Below are 16,696 nucleotides of genomic sequence, written 5' to 3'. Positions count from 1 at the left end.
ACTTGCGTGAAAAAACAATGACCTTGGATGAGATCCGTCAGACATTGAAGCAGGCAAAGGCTGATATGAACAGGCACAAGGGAGAGAAGAATGTTCTTGCAATCTCCCAAAACAGCAAAAAGGTCCACAAAGGAAAGGGCAAAAAGAAGATACCCAAAATGAACAAAGGAAAATGAGGAGCTCAAGCGAGCACCTCCAAAGGCAAAAAGAAAAATTCGCCAACTCCACAAACAAAGTGCTTTTATTGCCACGAGTTAGGACACTTCAAGGCGAATTGTCCTAAATACAAGGCTGACTTGGACAGTGGCAAAATAGAACGCAAGCGCCCCAAGGTTCAGAAAGGTATCTATGTTATTAAAGTTAATTTAACCACATCTATTCATGATTGGGTAATTGATACTGGATCATGTGCTCATATTTGTGCAAATATGTAGGCACTAATGGATAGAAGACATCTCAAGAAAGGAGAAGTCACTTTGAAGGTGGGCAATGGTGTTAGCATCTCAACAATGGCCATTGGATCGATTCACCTTTATTTATCTAGTGGTTTAATAATTATTCTGAATAATGTTTATTATGTTCCGTCTATATGTAAAAACATTATATCCGTGTCATGTTTGGACAAGGATGGGTATGTATTTACTATTTCAAACTCGAGTATGAGTATTTCAAAAGATGGAATTTTCTATGCAAATGCTACTATTCAAGATGGCTTATATTTGCTTGAAGTGAATGATAAACACATTCTAAATGTCAATAACGAACGACTCAAAGTATCTCATGAAAATAAGATTCTCTTATGGCACTACCGCCTAGGTCATATAAGCGAGAAACGCATAAAGAAATTATAAGAAAGTAATCTTCTTGGTCTCCTTGATTATGATGAAATCGAGACATGCGAACCTTGCTTAATAGGAAAAATGACAAAGAAACCTTTCAAGAAGAAAGGTACAAGGGCAAAATACTTATTGGAATTAATACATTCAGATGTATGTGGGCCAATGAAAACTAGTGCACGAGATGGTTTTAGATACTTCATTACCTTCACAGATGACTATAGTCGTTATGGCTATGTTTATCTAATGAAGAATAAGAGCGAATCCTTTGACAAGTTCAAAGAATTCAAGAATGAAGTAGAAAACCAACTAGGTAAGAGAATTAAGACTCTACGAACTGATCATGGAGGAGAATACTTGAGTAATGAATTTGGTGCATATCTAAAAGAATGTGGTGTCATACCACAATTGACTCCATCCGGAACACCTCAATGGAATGGTGTATCCGAGAGGAGAAACAGAACATTGCTCGACATGGTTCGATCAATGATGTGCCAGACATAATTGCCTCTTTATTTTTGGGGACATGCATTACTAACCGCAGCTTACACACTGAACATCATTCCATCTAAATCCATCGAGAAAACTCCTGGGAAAATTCCTAGTTTGTCTTTTCTCAAGATTTGGGGATGCGAGGCTTACGTCAAACGATTGATGACAACCAAGCTTAGAATCCCAAGCGGATAAATGCTTCTTTATAGGTTATCCAAAAGAAACGAAATGATACTACTTTTGGCACAAGTCAACTAACAAAATATTAGTTGAAAGGGGTGCAATTTTCTTAGAGAAGGAGTTTCTCAAAAGAATAAAAGTGGTGGGAGTAGTGTAATACTCAAAGAAACTCAAGAAACACTACAAGACATCGCTCATGTTATGGATAATATTGATACAGATCGAAGTAGCCCAACCATAGTTCCTATGGCTAGTGGGAGCATGAGTAAATAGGTTCCTCAACCTATTGAGGAAGAGGTTCACACATCACCACATAGTGTTCAATCCAGTATTGAACCAATTTCACAAGAGATTGTGCAAGAGATTCAAGAGACTCAGGATGAACAGGAAGAGCCACAAGAACTAAGAAGGTCAACAAGACCTAGAAAGAAACTAGATTTCTATCTAGGACTTCATGAGATCATGGTAATAGATACCGAAGATCCGACGACCTTTCAAGAAGCAATGAATAGAGATGACTCAAAATCATGGTATGAAGCCATGAAATCTGAAACGCAATCCATGTATGACAACCAAGTATGGACCTTGGTAGATCTTCCTCAAGGAAAGAAAACCGTTCAAAACAAATGGGTTTTTAAGAGGAAGATGGACATGGATGGAAACATGACAACATACAAGGCAAGACTTGTAGCGAAAGGGTTTAGTCAAGTTCAAGGGATTGACTATGATGAAACCTTCTCGCCTGTTGCAATGTTTAAGTCTATTCGGATATTACTAGCCATTGCCGCATATTATGACTATGAAATATGGCAAATGGATGTCAAAACAGCATTCCTTAACGGGAATTTGGAAGAGGACGTGTACATGGTACAACCGCCGGGTTTTGAAGATCCAACTAATGGTGGTAAAGTATGCAAGCTTCAAAGGTCCATTTATGGACTAAAGCAAGCATCTAGGAGTTGGAACAAGCGTTTTGATGACGAGGTTAAACGCCTTGGATTCGTCCAAAGCAAGGAAGAGCCTTGTGTATACAAGATAGTCAGTGGGAGCTATGTACTTTTCTTGGTCTTATATGTTGATGACATACTATTGATAGGAAACTTTATTCCCTTAATGGAGCAAACAAAATCTTCATTGAAAGATATTTTCTCAATGAAAGACTTGGGTGAGGCCCAATATATCTTGGGTATTAAGATATGTAGAGATAGGTCTCGTAAACTCATTGGCTTAAGTCAACGTACGTACATTGACAAAGTGTTGAAACGGTTCAACATGCAGAATTCCAAGAAAGGAAATGTGCCACTGACTCAAGGTGTAACACTTAGCAAGTCTCAGTGTGCTACGACACGTAAAGACATTGAAATCATGAAGGATGTACCATATGCTTCTGCAATTGGTTCCATCATGTATGCTATGGTGTGTACGCGACCTGATGTCGCGTATGCTCTGAGTATGACAAGTCGTTATCAACCCCATGCAGGTCCTGCTCATTGGACTGCGGTCAAGAATATCCTCAAGTATATTAACAGGACTAAGGATAAGTTTCTTGTGTATGGGGAAAAAGGGAGCTCGTTGTAGAAGGCTACACCGATGCAAGTTTTGCGACCGATTATGATGATAAGCGATCGCAATCTGGGTATGTTTTCATTTTGAATGGGGGTGCCGTTAGTTGGAGAAGTTTCAAACAATCAACAATGGCTGACTCAACAACCCAATCAGAGGTGATGGCTGCTGCTGAAGCCAGCAAAAAGGGTGTTTGGATCAAGAAGTTCATTGAGGAACTTAATGTGGTACCTTCCATCGAATGACCATTGGAGCTGTTTTGCGATAATAGTGGAGCTATTGCGCAAATCAAGGAGCCGAAGGCACACCACAAGATCAAACACATTGATAGAAAATACTTTGTCATTCGAGACTTCATAGAAGAGGGTAGAATAAAATTGTAAAAGGTGGACACGGATAGCAACACAGCAGATCCGCTAACAAAGCATTTATCTCAAGCCAAGAGCGAAGTCCACTTTGATTCCATGGGTCTAAAAGAACATGGAGAATGGATAGAGATAGCTGATTAAGTCAGAAGGCAACTCTAGTTTTTTAAGTTAATACATATGAATTTATAAGATGTAACTTTAAGAACAAGTGGGAGATTGTTAGATTTGTGTTCTAAAAATTATCATTTGTTGATTATTTTTTATATATGTTATATTTATGAATTGAATGTGATTTACATTTTGTTCCATGAGTTTTATATTTATATTTAGAAGTGTTCAAAAAGATGCACTTGGTCTTGAACTGCAGGACTTTAAGTAAATAAATATACAACACTAAAATGTTCACAGGTCTTGCATATTAGCAGGAACACTAATATGACATATAAGACTATCGTGTTGATTAAAAGTACATTGTAGTTCTGCAAACGTTGATAAAAGATTATCATTTAATAACACGAATATATGAAATGCTTCATATATTGAACATACCTAATAGATGAAACATTATATGGATTGTGTTAGTGTCATTAATGTTTTCATCGTGTCTCTGATTTCAAGATTGAGACATATATTGTTTTCACATGAGGAATGTACAACGTAATTATTATTAAAAAAAAAAATCCATATAATGTTTCATCTATTAGGTATGTTCAATATATGAAGCATTTCATATATTCGTGTTATTAAATGATAATCTTTTATCAACGTTTGCAGAACTACAATGTACTTTTAATCAACACGATAGTCTTATATGTCATATTAGTGTTCCTGCTAATATGCAAGACCTGTGAACATTTTAGTGTTGTATATTTATTTACTTAAAGTCCTGCAGTTCAAGACCAAGTGCATCTTTTTGAACACTTCTAAATATAAATATAAAACTCATGGAACAAAATGTAAATCACATTCAATTCATAAATATAACATATATAAAAGATAATCAACAAATGATAACTTTTAAAACACAAATCTAACAATTTTTATGCACATACTGTGGGTATAAGCAGTGTATATAATCGCATGCATAATGTATAATCATAAATCCATTGGCCTTATGTTGTTGTATACTATTGTGTTTCACATTTTATACTTTAGGAGGAGAATAGTTACTTAAAATAGTTGCAATTCTGCCTTTATTAGTGTGTTCAGGGGTGCTGGTAATTAATATAACTCTGGAAGTGAACCAAATGGTTGCAGATTTGTATGGGCATTTTAGGAAGCAGGTGCAATTTTGCCCATACCAGTATCAGCTGTAATACTTGTCACATTTGTTTGTACTGAATTTTACTTTTGTATTGTCTCAAGTTGAACAATTTGGTTCCCATATGTAATTCACTCTCTTTTGAAGCAGGTGTGTGTTATCCTCGGCATGTAATAAGTCTTTTCTTTAGAAACAAACTGAAGGGTGTGTTGAAATTTGATCACAAGCTTGAAGATTGGAGGAGGATTTCTTGGGGAATGAATTACGCAGCACATGGAAAATTAACAGATGACACCATAACTACAGGATTGTTTGGCAAGTGCTAAATTCAAGTTGAATATAAAAGAAATGCTAAATTGAAATATGCTAAAATCTAAATATGGATGAATACACGTTACGGGTTCAAGAATGTTGATTTTGTCGTTTTCGTAAAGTATGCGAGCTGTTTTGTAATATCAGTGTTGGTTGATATGTACTTTGGATGTATGTAATCTTTTTTTTTTTGAGGAGATAAGGAGATATGTATGGAGATATAGGTGATTTTTTGTTCATAGCTTATTTCAGTTACAAAGAAAGAGGTAGTAGATATTTGAAAACACATAATGTTATAACCTATATTTATTCATTTTTGGTAATAAAAAATGGGATCTTCTCCATATTGTGTTTTTTCTGATAATTGTATACTTATTGTGCATAGGTGTGAAATGCATTGATACATAAGGAACAAAGTAAAAATAGTGAAAATGCATAGGTACAAATAAAAAATAGTTCATAAGTAGAGAAGTAAACTATATATGTATGCCTCCTAAAATACCCCTTTTGTTGTGTTGGTTTCTAACTTTCTATATATGTATGCCTCCTAAAATACCCCTTTTGTTATGTTGGTTTCTAACTTTCTATATATGTATGTTTCCCCGGTTTACTTTCTCATCTCCTTGACACTCGTTTCCTTCCCCCACTCTCTCTCTTCCCTACACGATTTTGCTTCTTTGATCAGATTGACCATCAGAGATCGAAAAAAGTGAGACACACAAGTGCAGAGAGATAGAATAAGTCATTTTCCTTAGTAAAAATTCTCAATTTTTTATAATTTTCAGAAATTAAAAATTAATTTGTTGAAAACAAAATAAATTATTTATTTTTCTCCATGTATAGTTAATCGTGACCAAAAACAATATTCTCTCGCACTAATTTTTATAATTTACCATCCAATAACTGAAAAATTAAACTCTCAAAATGAGATTTTGGGTGAAAGACAGCAATAGAAATCCCCATGATATTGTGAAAATTATAAAAATGCCCAGACCACCGAGAATCTCAGCGATACACTTTTTTTCTGGACTGATAAGATTCTCGGGAATTGAGAAAAAAAATGAACTGCCGAAATTCTCGACGATTCAGGTTTCTATAAAAGGCTGAGGTGGATGCTAGACTTTGTGTACATTTATCGCAACTTTTTATTAATCCTTCGAAACACCAAAATCGATGTTGAAAATGACCTAACTTTATTTAGATTTATCGTATTTTTTTTTATTAAGCCATCGAAACATCAAAATTCAAGTTCCAAAACTACCCGATTTTGTGTAGATTTATCGTAACTTTTTATTGAGTCTTCGACAAAAAAACTTTTTGATAGAAAAGAATATCTATAGTAGTCTATTGATGTTTGAAAACGCCACCAACAAATATATTAATAAAAAAAAGTATTTACAATAGTCTATAGCCAAATAGCCATGACCAACATATATATCGACAAATTATGACCAATATGTTAACAACTACTCAGTACGTTAAATAACTACTCAATTTCAACAAATTCACCTCATATGAAAAAAAAAAATTTATTGACCGGACCGTTAATCTCGACGGTTCACTTTTTTTCTCAATCGTCAAATTTTGACGGTCCACCTTTTTTTTCCTCAGTTGTCGATAGGACTAGCAAAAAAGCTCGTGGCTCGTGGCTCCCTTGGTATTCGCCTGTGACTCGATAAGTAACAGCTCGTTCGTTAGTGGATCAAATTAAAATTAGCTCGCTCGCTACATACTCGAGCCAGAATTAATGAGTTTGAATTTGGCCTGGCTCGGCATGAGCCAGCTCGGTCGTTAACGAGCTATTTAATATACATAGTTTAATAGTTTAATCAGATCCGTTCACTTCAGATTGAGTATATTATGGTCTATGAATGTTATAGCCAGTGTTATGACAATTGCGCTTTGGACTGTGTTTAAGTTGATTGGTAATTTTATATGAAATATGTGTGAATTAATTATAAGCAATTAAGTTAATTTGTATGAATTTATTTGATTTGGTATGTATGAATTTATTCTGTGAATATATTTGTATGAATTTAGGATTTTGATATATTTGTATGTATGAATTTAGCTGTAAACTTAATTTATAGTAGTTAATTTGCTTAATTACAATTGAATTAAGAGCATTCCTCAGTAATTAGTCATATAAATATTATTTTGTTTTAGCCATAATTGATAAGATATGTTATGAAAATTTAAGATATAGCAGGAAAGAAAATATACAAATTTATAAATCTGTCAAACTAATAACGAGCTAGCTCGGCTCGCTCGGACAAGCCACAAGTCGGTCTTGAGTAATAATTTTAGCTCGGGACCTAAAATCTAAACTCGCTCACTCAGCTTGATACACTAACAAGCCGAGTACGAGTGTGGCCTAGCTTGCTTTTAAAAGGTCGTTGCCACCCCCTAGTTGTCGAGAATCATAATCGTTCAAAAAAAAATGTCATATCGCTGAGATTCTCAAGAGTCTAAGCATTTTTATAATTTCCATAAAATCGTGAGCTATTAATTTTTATTTAATGTTGAATATTAATACAAAAATCGGTCCTCATTATATGTAGCGCTAGCGCCGCCTACAACTGTTTTTATGAGCGGAAATTAAATAGAAACAAGGCCGACAAATAGGAATTCGTATACTCTGAGATATCTCATAATTTGCGCGACTTTTTGGAAAATCTCAACCGTTTCAATACGTTCTGCGCGAATCTCAAAGCTCAAATAATACTGGCCCCTACGTCACCCCTGAATAGGCACCGGATACGTCGGTCATGCAAAATATGAGGTATCTCAGAGGATACGCACTCGTCAAATAGGCCCACACGGTTTCCGCCCTTTTTATCTCTGAAAATAGTGACCCACCTAGTCAGACGCGCTTCCTTATATATTTTCTTCTTTCCTCTTTCTCAAGCCCATTTGATCACGCTTCTTCTGTGCGCGACATTGGTGCGCATTATAAGCTTCGCATCTTGGATTTTGGAACTGAATTCGATTATCCTTTCGCGAAAGGCTCTGATTTTCGCACTTTCTTGGACCTTTTGATCTGGGTATACCCCCTTTCCTCTAGATCAAGAGAGTTTATGCTGAATTTGGGGATTTTGTACTCTTTTGGGTGGTTTTTAGAGTGTGCGGCGTTCATGTTTCTTTCCGAAAGCGGACAAGGGGTTTGATTTTGGTGCGTAAAAGTTCAGAGCACCAATTTGTTGTTTCTAGTTGGAATTGGAGATACTATTCTGAAATCCCTTGTTCACTTTCGATTAGAGATGGAAGAGGATTGCACATAATGATAGAACATATTTGGTTCTTCCACAAGTTTAACATTTTGGCCTCTAATAACTGTTTGCAACAGTATTGAAAACCATCAGCTGGTTTCTTTACACCAGAAGGATAAAATTAGGGTTTCTCATCAAGGTTGGGGTCTGCATCAAATTTCAGTTTAGGTTTCTTGTGGTACTGCTAGAATCATTGGAATAATTTTGAGTTATTAAAGTTAATTTTCATTTAATTCCAATTTATATGATAAAATTGGGACTGTTTGTACTAATTTGTGGCCATAAAAACTATTTTTGGTCTCTGTTGGTCCTTTCAGTTACCCTTTTTCATATAACCAAAAAGCTAGTTGTTGGGAGATTCCATTTGATGTACAAACTAGGACTGTTTGTCTCTGATTTTGGGTCATAAAAGAATCAAACTGAGACTGAATTTTGATGCGGACCGCAATTGGGAGATTTCAATTGGTGCTCAGCAGAGACCATTACTGATACTCATAAAGACTCAATTTTTGTTGAGCATTCCTCTGCAAAAATCAAACTGAGACTGAATTTTGATGCTTTGCTGCTTGTCAGAAACAATATAAAGGACAAGTTTTGTGCTCGATTAAGGGGCTGAATTGAAGGAACCAAAATCTGAACCCATCAGAGCTTCAGTCTGAGAGGCCTTTGCTATTGGGGTGTTGGGTTGCACACGGTTTTGAGATGTCTCGGTGCTTCCCTTACCCACCTCCTGGTTTCGAGCCAAGGCTGAAGAATGACCATGTGGATTTGTTGCATAAGGTTGAAGCCAAACTCCCTCTTAAAACTCAAAATGCAATTTGTTGAATTGTGTTACGCTGAGTATGCTTAGGGGCAGTTTGGTCATGGAAAGATAAAATGTGAAACAGAATTAACATGAATATTGTTTTGTTATAGTTGTACCAACATTAAATGACAAAATTAAAATATCTTCAGAAATTTGAAGCACCTTTTAGACATGTATTGTGTACTAGTCAGGATCATATTGGTAATATAAATTGTAACTTTTCAGTTTTGCCCTTTGAAAATTTTATTTTTTACAGAAAGTTGTACTATTAGCCCCCTCATAAATGAAATTGCATAACACTTATTTTCCAGCACCCCAAATCTCAATTTTCTGGGTCGGCCCCTGCCTGTGGTATATACTTATTGTTGTTGGTCAATACTAGCTTCAACCAGTCCCGGAATATATGAATAAGAAAATTGAGTTTACCAGTATATCTTTAAATTTGCTTTCCTTTCTTTTGGCTTTCAATTTTGTATATTTAAGGAAACATGGATATGTCTTACAAATTTTCCTTTGAATCTTTAGGTGCAGGAGAATTACAAAGAAAAAAAGCAGAAAAAGGAGAAGAAGGATAAGGATAAGCGAGAAGGTAAAGAGAAGAGGGAGAATGACAAGCACCACAGCAAGGAAAAGCACAGAGAGGATGGCAAAGATAAAGAAAAGAAGGAAAAAAGGGAAAAACACAAACACAAGAAAAAAGAGAAGGGGAGAGAGAAGGAGAGTGAAAAAGACAAACATAGGGCACAATCAGTTCTATTACCAGTGCCAACTGAGAAAACTTCGGAAGACTCTAGCATCCTCAGTGAGCACTACGGGCAAGATGATGAAGAGTTTCAGGCAGGCTCTGGTTGTCAATTTATGGAAAAAAGAGTTGGTGGTACCAGCAATTATGGATCATCAGAGGAAGGGATGACCAGTGCTAGTTCACCAGAGGAAGGGATGATTGCCAAGAGAACAGTCCCAAGTGCCTCAAACCCTAATGTCATGAACTCTAATTCCTTGGTGCAAAGAAAGAGTAATGGCCCCCCTAACCAGGTTGTGAGCCGTCATGGAACTGGTCTTACTGAAAGAAGGGTCGTGGGAGCTGAAGCAAAGAAGCCTGTGCCAAGCCCCTTAAACTCTCTACAAGCAAAATCTAAGGGACCTACAAGTCAGAGCACCAATCACCACCAACTTACTTTTACTGGTTCTACACAAAATAGAGTTGTGGCAATTAAAAGAGTAGAAGAGACAAAGAGGGTTGCAGGCAATTCTGTGATACAGATGCAAAGTAAAACTGGTGGGGCCACATTTCAGGTTACAGACAATCATCATGCAGCTGGTCTCAACGAAAGAAGAGTAAATTCGAACCAGTCCACAATCACACTAGAGGAGGACAGGGAAAATGATGGTTTAAACTTGAGAGGAGGCGAGCGGGGTTTTGTAAAACAGGAGGAAGCGAAGAAGAAGAAAAGGAAGGAGAGGGATGAGGAGAAAGCGAGGGAAAAGGAGCTGAGGCGGCTTGAAAAGAAGCAGAGGAAGGAAAGGGAAAAAAGGAAAGAGATTGAGGGAGACAAAGCTAAGGAGGTAGGGAGTCCAATGATGAGGCATTCTATCGAAGGGCCTCGAAGGAATATTGAGAAAGTGAGAGCTACGGATGGATTTCTTTCCAAGAAGAGGAAAGAGAGGGAGAGTAATGGGTTCTTTCATGGTGAGTATTATGCCATATTTTCAATTAGGAAAAAGCTCGTAAAAAAACCCTGCAAAATCTCACTACCATGTATCCCATTCAAAAATGAGGAATATATTGCAGAAATCTCACTATTCTCTGGCTTTTTATTTCCAGAAATGCCCAACGCTGCTTATTTATAAATGGAGGCTTGAGTATTTTTGTTAAAGGTTTACGAGTACAATATATCTGTGTGTAGGGTTTATTTATGGTAATTGAAAATTTGAAGTTTATAAGAAAGTGCCAACTCATTTCATTTTCTTGGACTATAAACATTGGATAAGATATTAATTTTAAAATGTTGTGGCAGAGGATGACCTGCAGGCCCAGAAGCTCGCAAGAACATCACCACTAAATACTCTCAAAAGGAAAGATGCTTCAACTAATGGTTCGGTGCATCGTATGTTCCTTTTTTTTTTATGTCGGCAGATTGATTATCTACTTCGTTTTCGGTGTGTATTTGGATAAATGCACCCATGAAACCAGCATGAACTTTATATTTCTAACCTTGCTCAATGGTGACAATAATGGAATCGGACCATCAGGTGAATTTTCCTGCTGATCAGTGCGACCAACCAATATAGTTAGCTGGCATCTGTCTTGGTTCTGAAGTAAATGGAATGCACTAACACTGTTTCTTTTTCCAGAAGTTCACATCCCCACCATTCTTGAGTATTTATATATTTCCACTTTCTAAAAAGAGCTCACACAATATTGAATTTCAATTTATTAAAGAAAGCCACCCTGAGCTTTCTCTTACAACAAATAAATGAATATAAAGATAAACATGTCTTTTGCGATTTATAAAAATTGATATATTATTTTGATGTAATAATTGCCCATATCTTGTCTTCTGCATATAATATTATTAGTTATGGCAAAGAGGTTGTGAACTCAATCACCAAAAATTATTTTTACTCTCCAAAATATTAAAGATCCATGTTCTTAATAAAAAGACAGTCTCAAAGCTTAAGCTTTATGGAAAACCAATGTCTATATTGGAGTAAATTGGCCTAGTGGGATAGAAGAAAACAACAATGGATAGAGAGGAAATGACAGAGGGAATGAGAAGGGAATTAATTAACTTGTCTTATGCGATCCTTTGATAAGCACGAATGTTGAACTGTTAAAAGGCGGGAGAACTGCTAGTGTAATTATTGTTATGTTCCCTGTTGAGTTTAAAGTGATGTGTGTTTTAGGGGTTGGTTTCATAGGGGGCAGGCAGGAACTTTCTGCCTATTGGTGCACACTGCACGGATGATCTGAGTCCGAGAATTGTACTATCAACATTATTGTGTGGCCATCTTTCTGTTTCTATTTGATTGCTATTTGTTTAGTTGTGTCAGTATCATTGTTAACTAATGTGAGTTCCACAATTTGCAGAAACTGATGTGAGGTCCACCAAGTTAACTAAAAAATTACCACCATACCCTCCTCCTTTGGAGAATGGAAGAACCTCAAATCATCCATCTCCCTTGCTCACCCCTCCTGTAAAGCTTAGTTCAAGTTCCCCAACCACCACTACTCATAACGTCCATGCCAACATCAACACCATAAAGGCTGAGGTTTCTTTACAAAAAAAAGCACTGCAATTGAACGGCACGGTGCCTGAGAAAAGAAAAGAGCAGTCGGTGCACCCTGATTTGAAGTACTTGAATGTGGTCTATTCTGTCCCAAAATTGGAAGAGAAGGAGCTGGTACCTCCATTGGATGATCAGGGATGGATTGTTGGCACAAAACCGAACCATCATCGTAAAGTTAATTCTAGTTCTATGATGCTTGAATCTGGGTTGTCTCACAGGCCGTGCTGTGTATGGGACAGGTCAGTGCTGCTTGACTTGACCGATACATTGGCCTTGCCGTATGTGATTCCTTTTTGATTGGACCAGGCAATGGTTTAAATGATATAGGATATTATTTGTTTAGTGGCCTGTCACCCATAAGTCTTTCACGCTATTGCTTGATGGAGACTATAGATGAAACATAGTGTTGGTTGTGCTGTAAAAAATGTTGGTTATTTTAGAACTTTCGTTCTATTGCTTGATGTGGATTGTTAGAGTTACGTAATAGCTCTGGCTGCTTTGTCATGACACAAATTTTTTTTTTTTTTGAAATCTTAGCAGTTGCTGCTAAGTGTGTCATGACATAATTTTGACGCCACATTTATGTAAATTTTTTCCATTGTGAACCAAAACTGTATATATGTATAAAGAAGATGGAAATAGTAGTGAGAGAGGAGAGAACTGAGGAAGTAAATTGGGAAAGTGATAAAGTAGTCTAGTTTTCGTTGGCCTTTGATATTGACTTTCTTGGCGTTTTGTGTTTAGTCTTCTCTTTTTTTTTTTTGATTAAAAACCCGTAGGCATTCCATTGAAAATTAATGAAGTTTACATTACCTGATTAACTCCTAATCTAATTACTTGCTAAAATTTAAATTGCGACATAATTTTAAAAGCAATCCTAAATAACAATTAAATTTTAAGTTATCTAAATCTAACAAGTAGCATCTGTGAGGTGTTGTTGCCTTCTCCCGTGCATGTTGTTTTCTGTTGTCGGTTGTGACCATGTGAAAAATTCATCATCCTTCCTATCTTGCAGTCCCTCTTGAAGTGCATTGTACTACATGTGTGGTAGTTTTCCTTCTCTTTCGGAGAATATCAAAGTGGTATTAATTTATAATTGCATTTTGATGCTAAAAGATCTCCTTTTCTCCTGTCGCTGTCAATTGTCACCGGGACTGAGCTTTGTTATATGTTACATCTCTATATCAATGACTAATCATGAGTCATGAGCAACGCTCCAAATAAAAAGGAAAGAACACTAAAAATTCCATTGAAATAACAATTCATGTGAACACCTATTTTGAACTGGGCCGGTTCAGCCATGTTCTCAATATATGGTATCGGGCCAAACTGGGCCTAATTAATTCATGCCTCACTTTGGGAAGTTTTGGAATTCAAGAAAAAAATTGCATCCAGCGCAACACGTCCATCGGTATCAGACTAAATAAACTTCAACAAAATATCCATCATCAAGTAAATTGAGGGTTTGGATCAAACCAATCCAGGGTCATTGTTAAAATTTTCTACGCTTTGACTAACATGAGAGCATCTACATCCCTAAAATTATTAGTTTCTAATCTGATATAGTAATTTCTAATTCAGTTTCAAGGATGTGAGAGAGTTTCTTATTTAGAAACTATACACTAAATTTTTTTATTAAGAAACTGTTTATAAACTCCATGCTAATCAAATTATTTTTCCTTTTTAATTTGTTGCTGACGTGGGTTAATAAAAACTCTAAAATTAATTTCAAAGATGTAAGAGTTAGAAATTTTAGAGACCTTAATTTCTAAAAAAATGGTTAATAGTTATTTAGAAACTCAATTGAGTTTCAGAGATGTAGATGTTCTGACCACGTCGGTGCATGGGAATGAAGTTGGTGTCATATATGCTTCAAGTATGATCAGACATACCTTTCTATTCATATGTAATAGTAATGAAGTATTAGTTTATACATGCATTTACATATGCGTTTGTATTAAATTGGTCCCATGTATTTGCGTTATGTCCATATCCATTAGCCAATAATGCTTCCCAACAAATTACCAAAAAATGGAACCTACATGTACCAAATTAAAGGTATTTTTATCCTTCATTCCAAAACATAAAGCATGCTATAGTTCAAACATGTCAATTTCAACTTTTGTAATGTTTAAGAAAAAAGGCAACAAATTTCATAATAATAAGACAATTTAACAATGATTTAAGGAAGGTAGATTAAGACAATTTAACAATGATTTAGGGGTTAACAGTGATAGATGTAGGCACCAATAATCACTATGTTTAACCACAAGTCAAATATATATATATGATAGAAATGTTTCATCATGCCTATTTGAAAGAGAACAACAGTCCAAAATATTTCTTTATTTTGAAGCTGTGATTCTCTCTCTCTTCTTCTTCTTTTTTAAGGCAGAAACACAGGAGTCAAGCTCCCAGATTTTATTGATTTTGATATCAGAGTGTAAGTTAGAAAATGAACTATTTTTTGATCTAGTAACAAAGATAATATTTTATGTATGAAAGATTGCAGTTTTAAAATATATATGTAAGAGATTCTTTGTAGATATTAAACTAGTTAGATGAATTAAGCTCCAACCTTTACTCAAAAACACATCTTCTGTTCGAGATCACAAGTTCAAAATTCCGATGAGGGGTTATTTATGAACATTAAAATTTAAATATGATAGATTAATCTATCACACACTTTCCCCTTATATTTTTCGTAATATTTAACACTTTTGATGATAAGTGAAGTAGAGTAAAAACGAAATAGTAGCTAGGTTAATCCACTACATTTTCAATCCATTAATATTTAATGATGAAGTAAAATAAAATGTAAAAGATATAAAAAATCATAATTAATATTAATTCTCAAGTATTTGTCTTGGATTGTGAGAAAGATTGATTAATAGAAACAATAGAGTCCTAATTAAATGTGATATTTTAATTAGATAATTATTGATAACTTGACACCAATTACTAATCCTCAAAAAGGAAAGAAAAAATGATGTCTGTCGATTCATGTAATAATAAAGCCATATGTCCAAGTAGCCTAGCTAAGACATATTTTGTCCAAGCTTCCAAAAATTCAAGAAAATCTCACAAGTGGTAAAAAAAAAAAAAAAAAAAATATTCACCAAGATTACAAAATATTTACAACTATTTATTTATTATTGTCGTTTTGGTTATATATACAGTCCCTAGATTTATCTGAAAAAAATCAACTTATTCATATCTCATGCATTTGACACACACCTCAAATCTCACCATACATACTCTCAATATGAAATTCTCCTCTTTTTATTATGTATTTTCTTAGATAAAATAATGGTCAAAACATGCAATTTTAAATTTATTTAGAATCTTTTAATCAAATTTTGAACATACAACCTTTGATAAAAATATATATATTGTCTTAATCACTAATCATGTTTAGTTGTGGAGTTACTCCACACTTAAGCAGTCAAACAAGAAGTAAAAAAAAAGAGACATAAGATGAAGTAAGAGGTAACTTAGTCCGAAGTAAGTTACTCTAATTTTTTGGATGAATTAACTTACTCCATCTTTAGATTTCACTGTTATGAAACTCATTTTCCAGCATATTACTCCTCTATAAAAATTAATTTAAATCATAAATTAAAGTATCAAATAAAATATAAAATATGTGGAGTAAAATTGTTTAAGCTATTTAATCTCTCTGTTAACTTTACTTCACAGCATGACCTAAGACATCCAGCGAAGCCCAAAATAAATAAAAAAAAACAAAAACAAAAACAAATGAAGTGTCTCTATTTAGTATTTTATTAAAACATCAAAATCTACACTATAGTAATGAGATGCGTGAGATGCTAATTTTGTGGGACAATCTACGTGACATTTTAATTTTTCCGGTACAACAAAAGTGGATAAAATAGAAATGACAAAAAAGTTCTAGATTTTTCAAAGACAGATCATACTTTTTTGTCCCTAGCTATTATCATATTATCGAAAATATGACATTCCTAACAACTATAATAATAGTCCACTACACACATTCACACAAAAGTTGAGGCCGCATAAAACCACATTCAAATAATGAAGTCAATTAAAGAAATTTGCTTTTGGGTTTTCGTAAACTTTAGACCATACAGAGATTAAAGTACCATTGTATCTGTATGTACACATAACACATGCATACCAACTTAATAATTACAAAGAAATTAATGATCAAAGTTGGCAACTTGGTGCTTTGTAGACCATTAGTGATGTGAGCAATAAAAAGTTAAATCTTAATTCTAATTTTGCAAACTTCACTTTCATCATTAATTAAATATTCCCTTTTAGTATATCTATCTATG

General features: G+C 34.9%; 1 protein-coding gene across 2 annotated transcripts; it reads left to right on the top strand.

Annotated features, from left to right (window-relative positions):
- Positions 1 to 7,890: 7,890 nt before the first annotated feature.
- On the top strand, positions 7,891 to 12,967 carry LOC144569692 (uncharacterized). Of its 2 annotated transcripts, XM_078320147.1 has the most exons (5): positions 7,906 to 8,056; positions 8,855 to 9,061; positions 9,612 to 10,776; positions 11,105 to 11,194; positions 12,178 to 12,967. In XM_078320147.1, exons 2-5 carry the CDS (start codon positions 8,984 to 8,986, stop codon positions 12,672 to 12,674), a joined length of 1,830 nt encoding a protein of 609 aa, XP_078176273.1. In that variant the 5' UTR covers positions 7,906 to 8,056; positions 8,855 to 8,983; the 3' UTR covers positions 12,675 to 12,967. The 2 variants fall into 2 exon arrangements, with proteins under 2 accessions (XP_078176272.1, XP_078176273.1); XM_078320146.1 differs by having other exon boundaries at positions 7,891 to 9,061.
- The last annotated feature ends 3,729 nt before the right edge of the window (positions 12,968 to 16,696 follow it).

This window comes from Carex rostrata, chromosome 18 (genome assembly GCF_964058835.1).
Source record: "Carex rostrata chromosome 18, lpCarRost1.2, whole genome shotgun sequence".
NCBI classification, from domain to species: Eukaryota; Viridiplantae; Streptophyta; class Magnoliopsida; order Poales; family Cyperaceae; genus Carex; species Carex rostrata.
The sequence above is the reverse complement of the archived record's forward strand: the minus strand, read 5'-3'. Positions and strand labels throughout refer to the sequence as shown.

What these genes read in the sequence shown, in the direction of transcription:
- LOC144569692 (XM_078320146.1), top strand. Translation starts at nt 8,984, where the DNA reads ATGTCTCGGTGCTTCCCTTACCCACCTCCTGGTTTCGAGCCAAGGCTG. An exon ending in GAGTAATGGGTTCTTTCATG is followed by an intron (nt 10,777 to 11,104) that starts GTGAGTATTATG and finishes ATGTTGTGGCAG; the next exon opens with AGGATGACCTGCAGGCCCAG. An exon ending in AACTAATGGTTCGGTGCATC is followed by an intron (nt 11,195 to 12,177) that starts GTATGTTCCTTT and finishes CACAATTTGCAG; the next exon opens with AAACTGATGTGAGGTCCACC.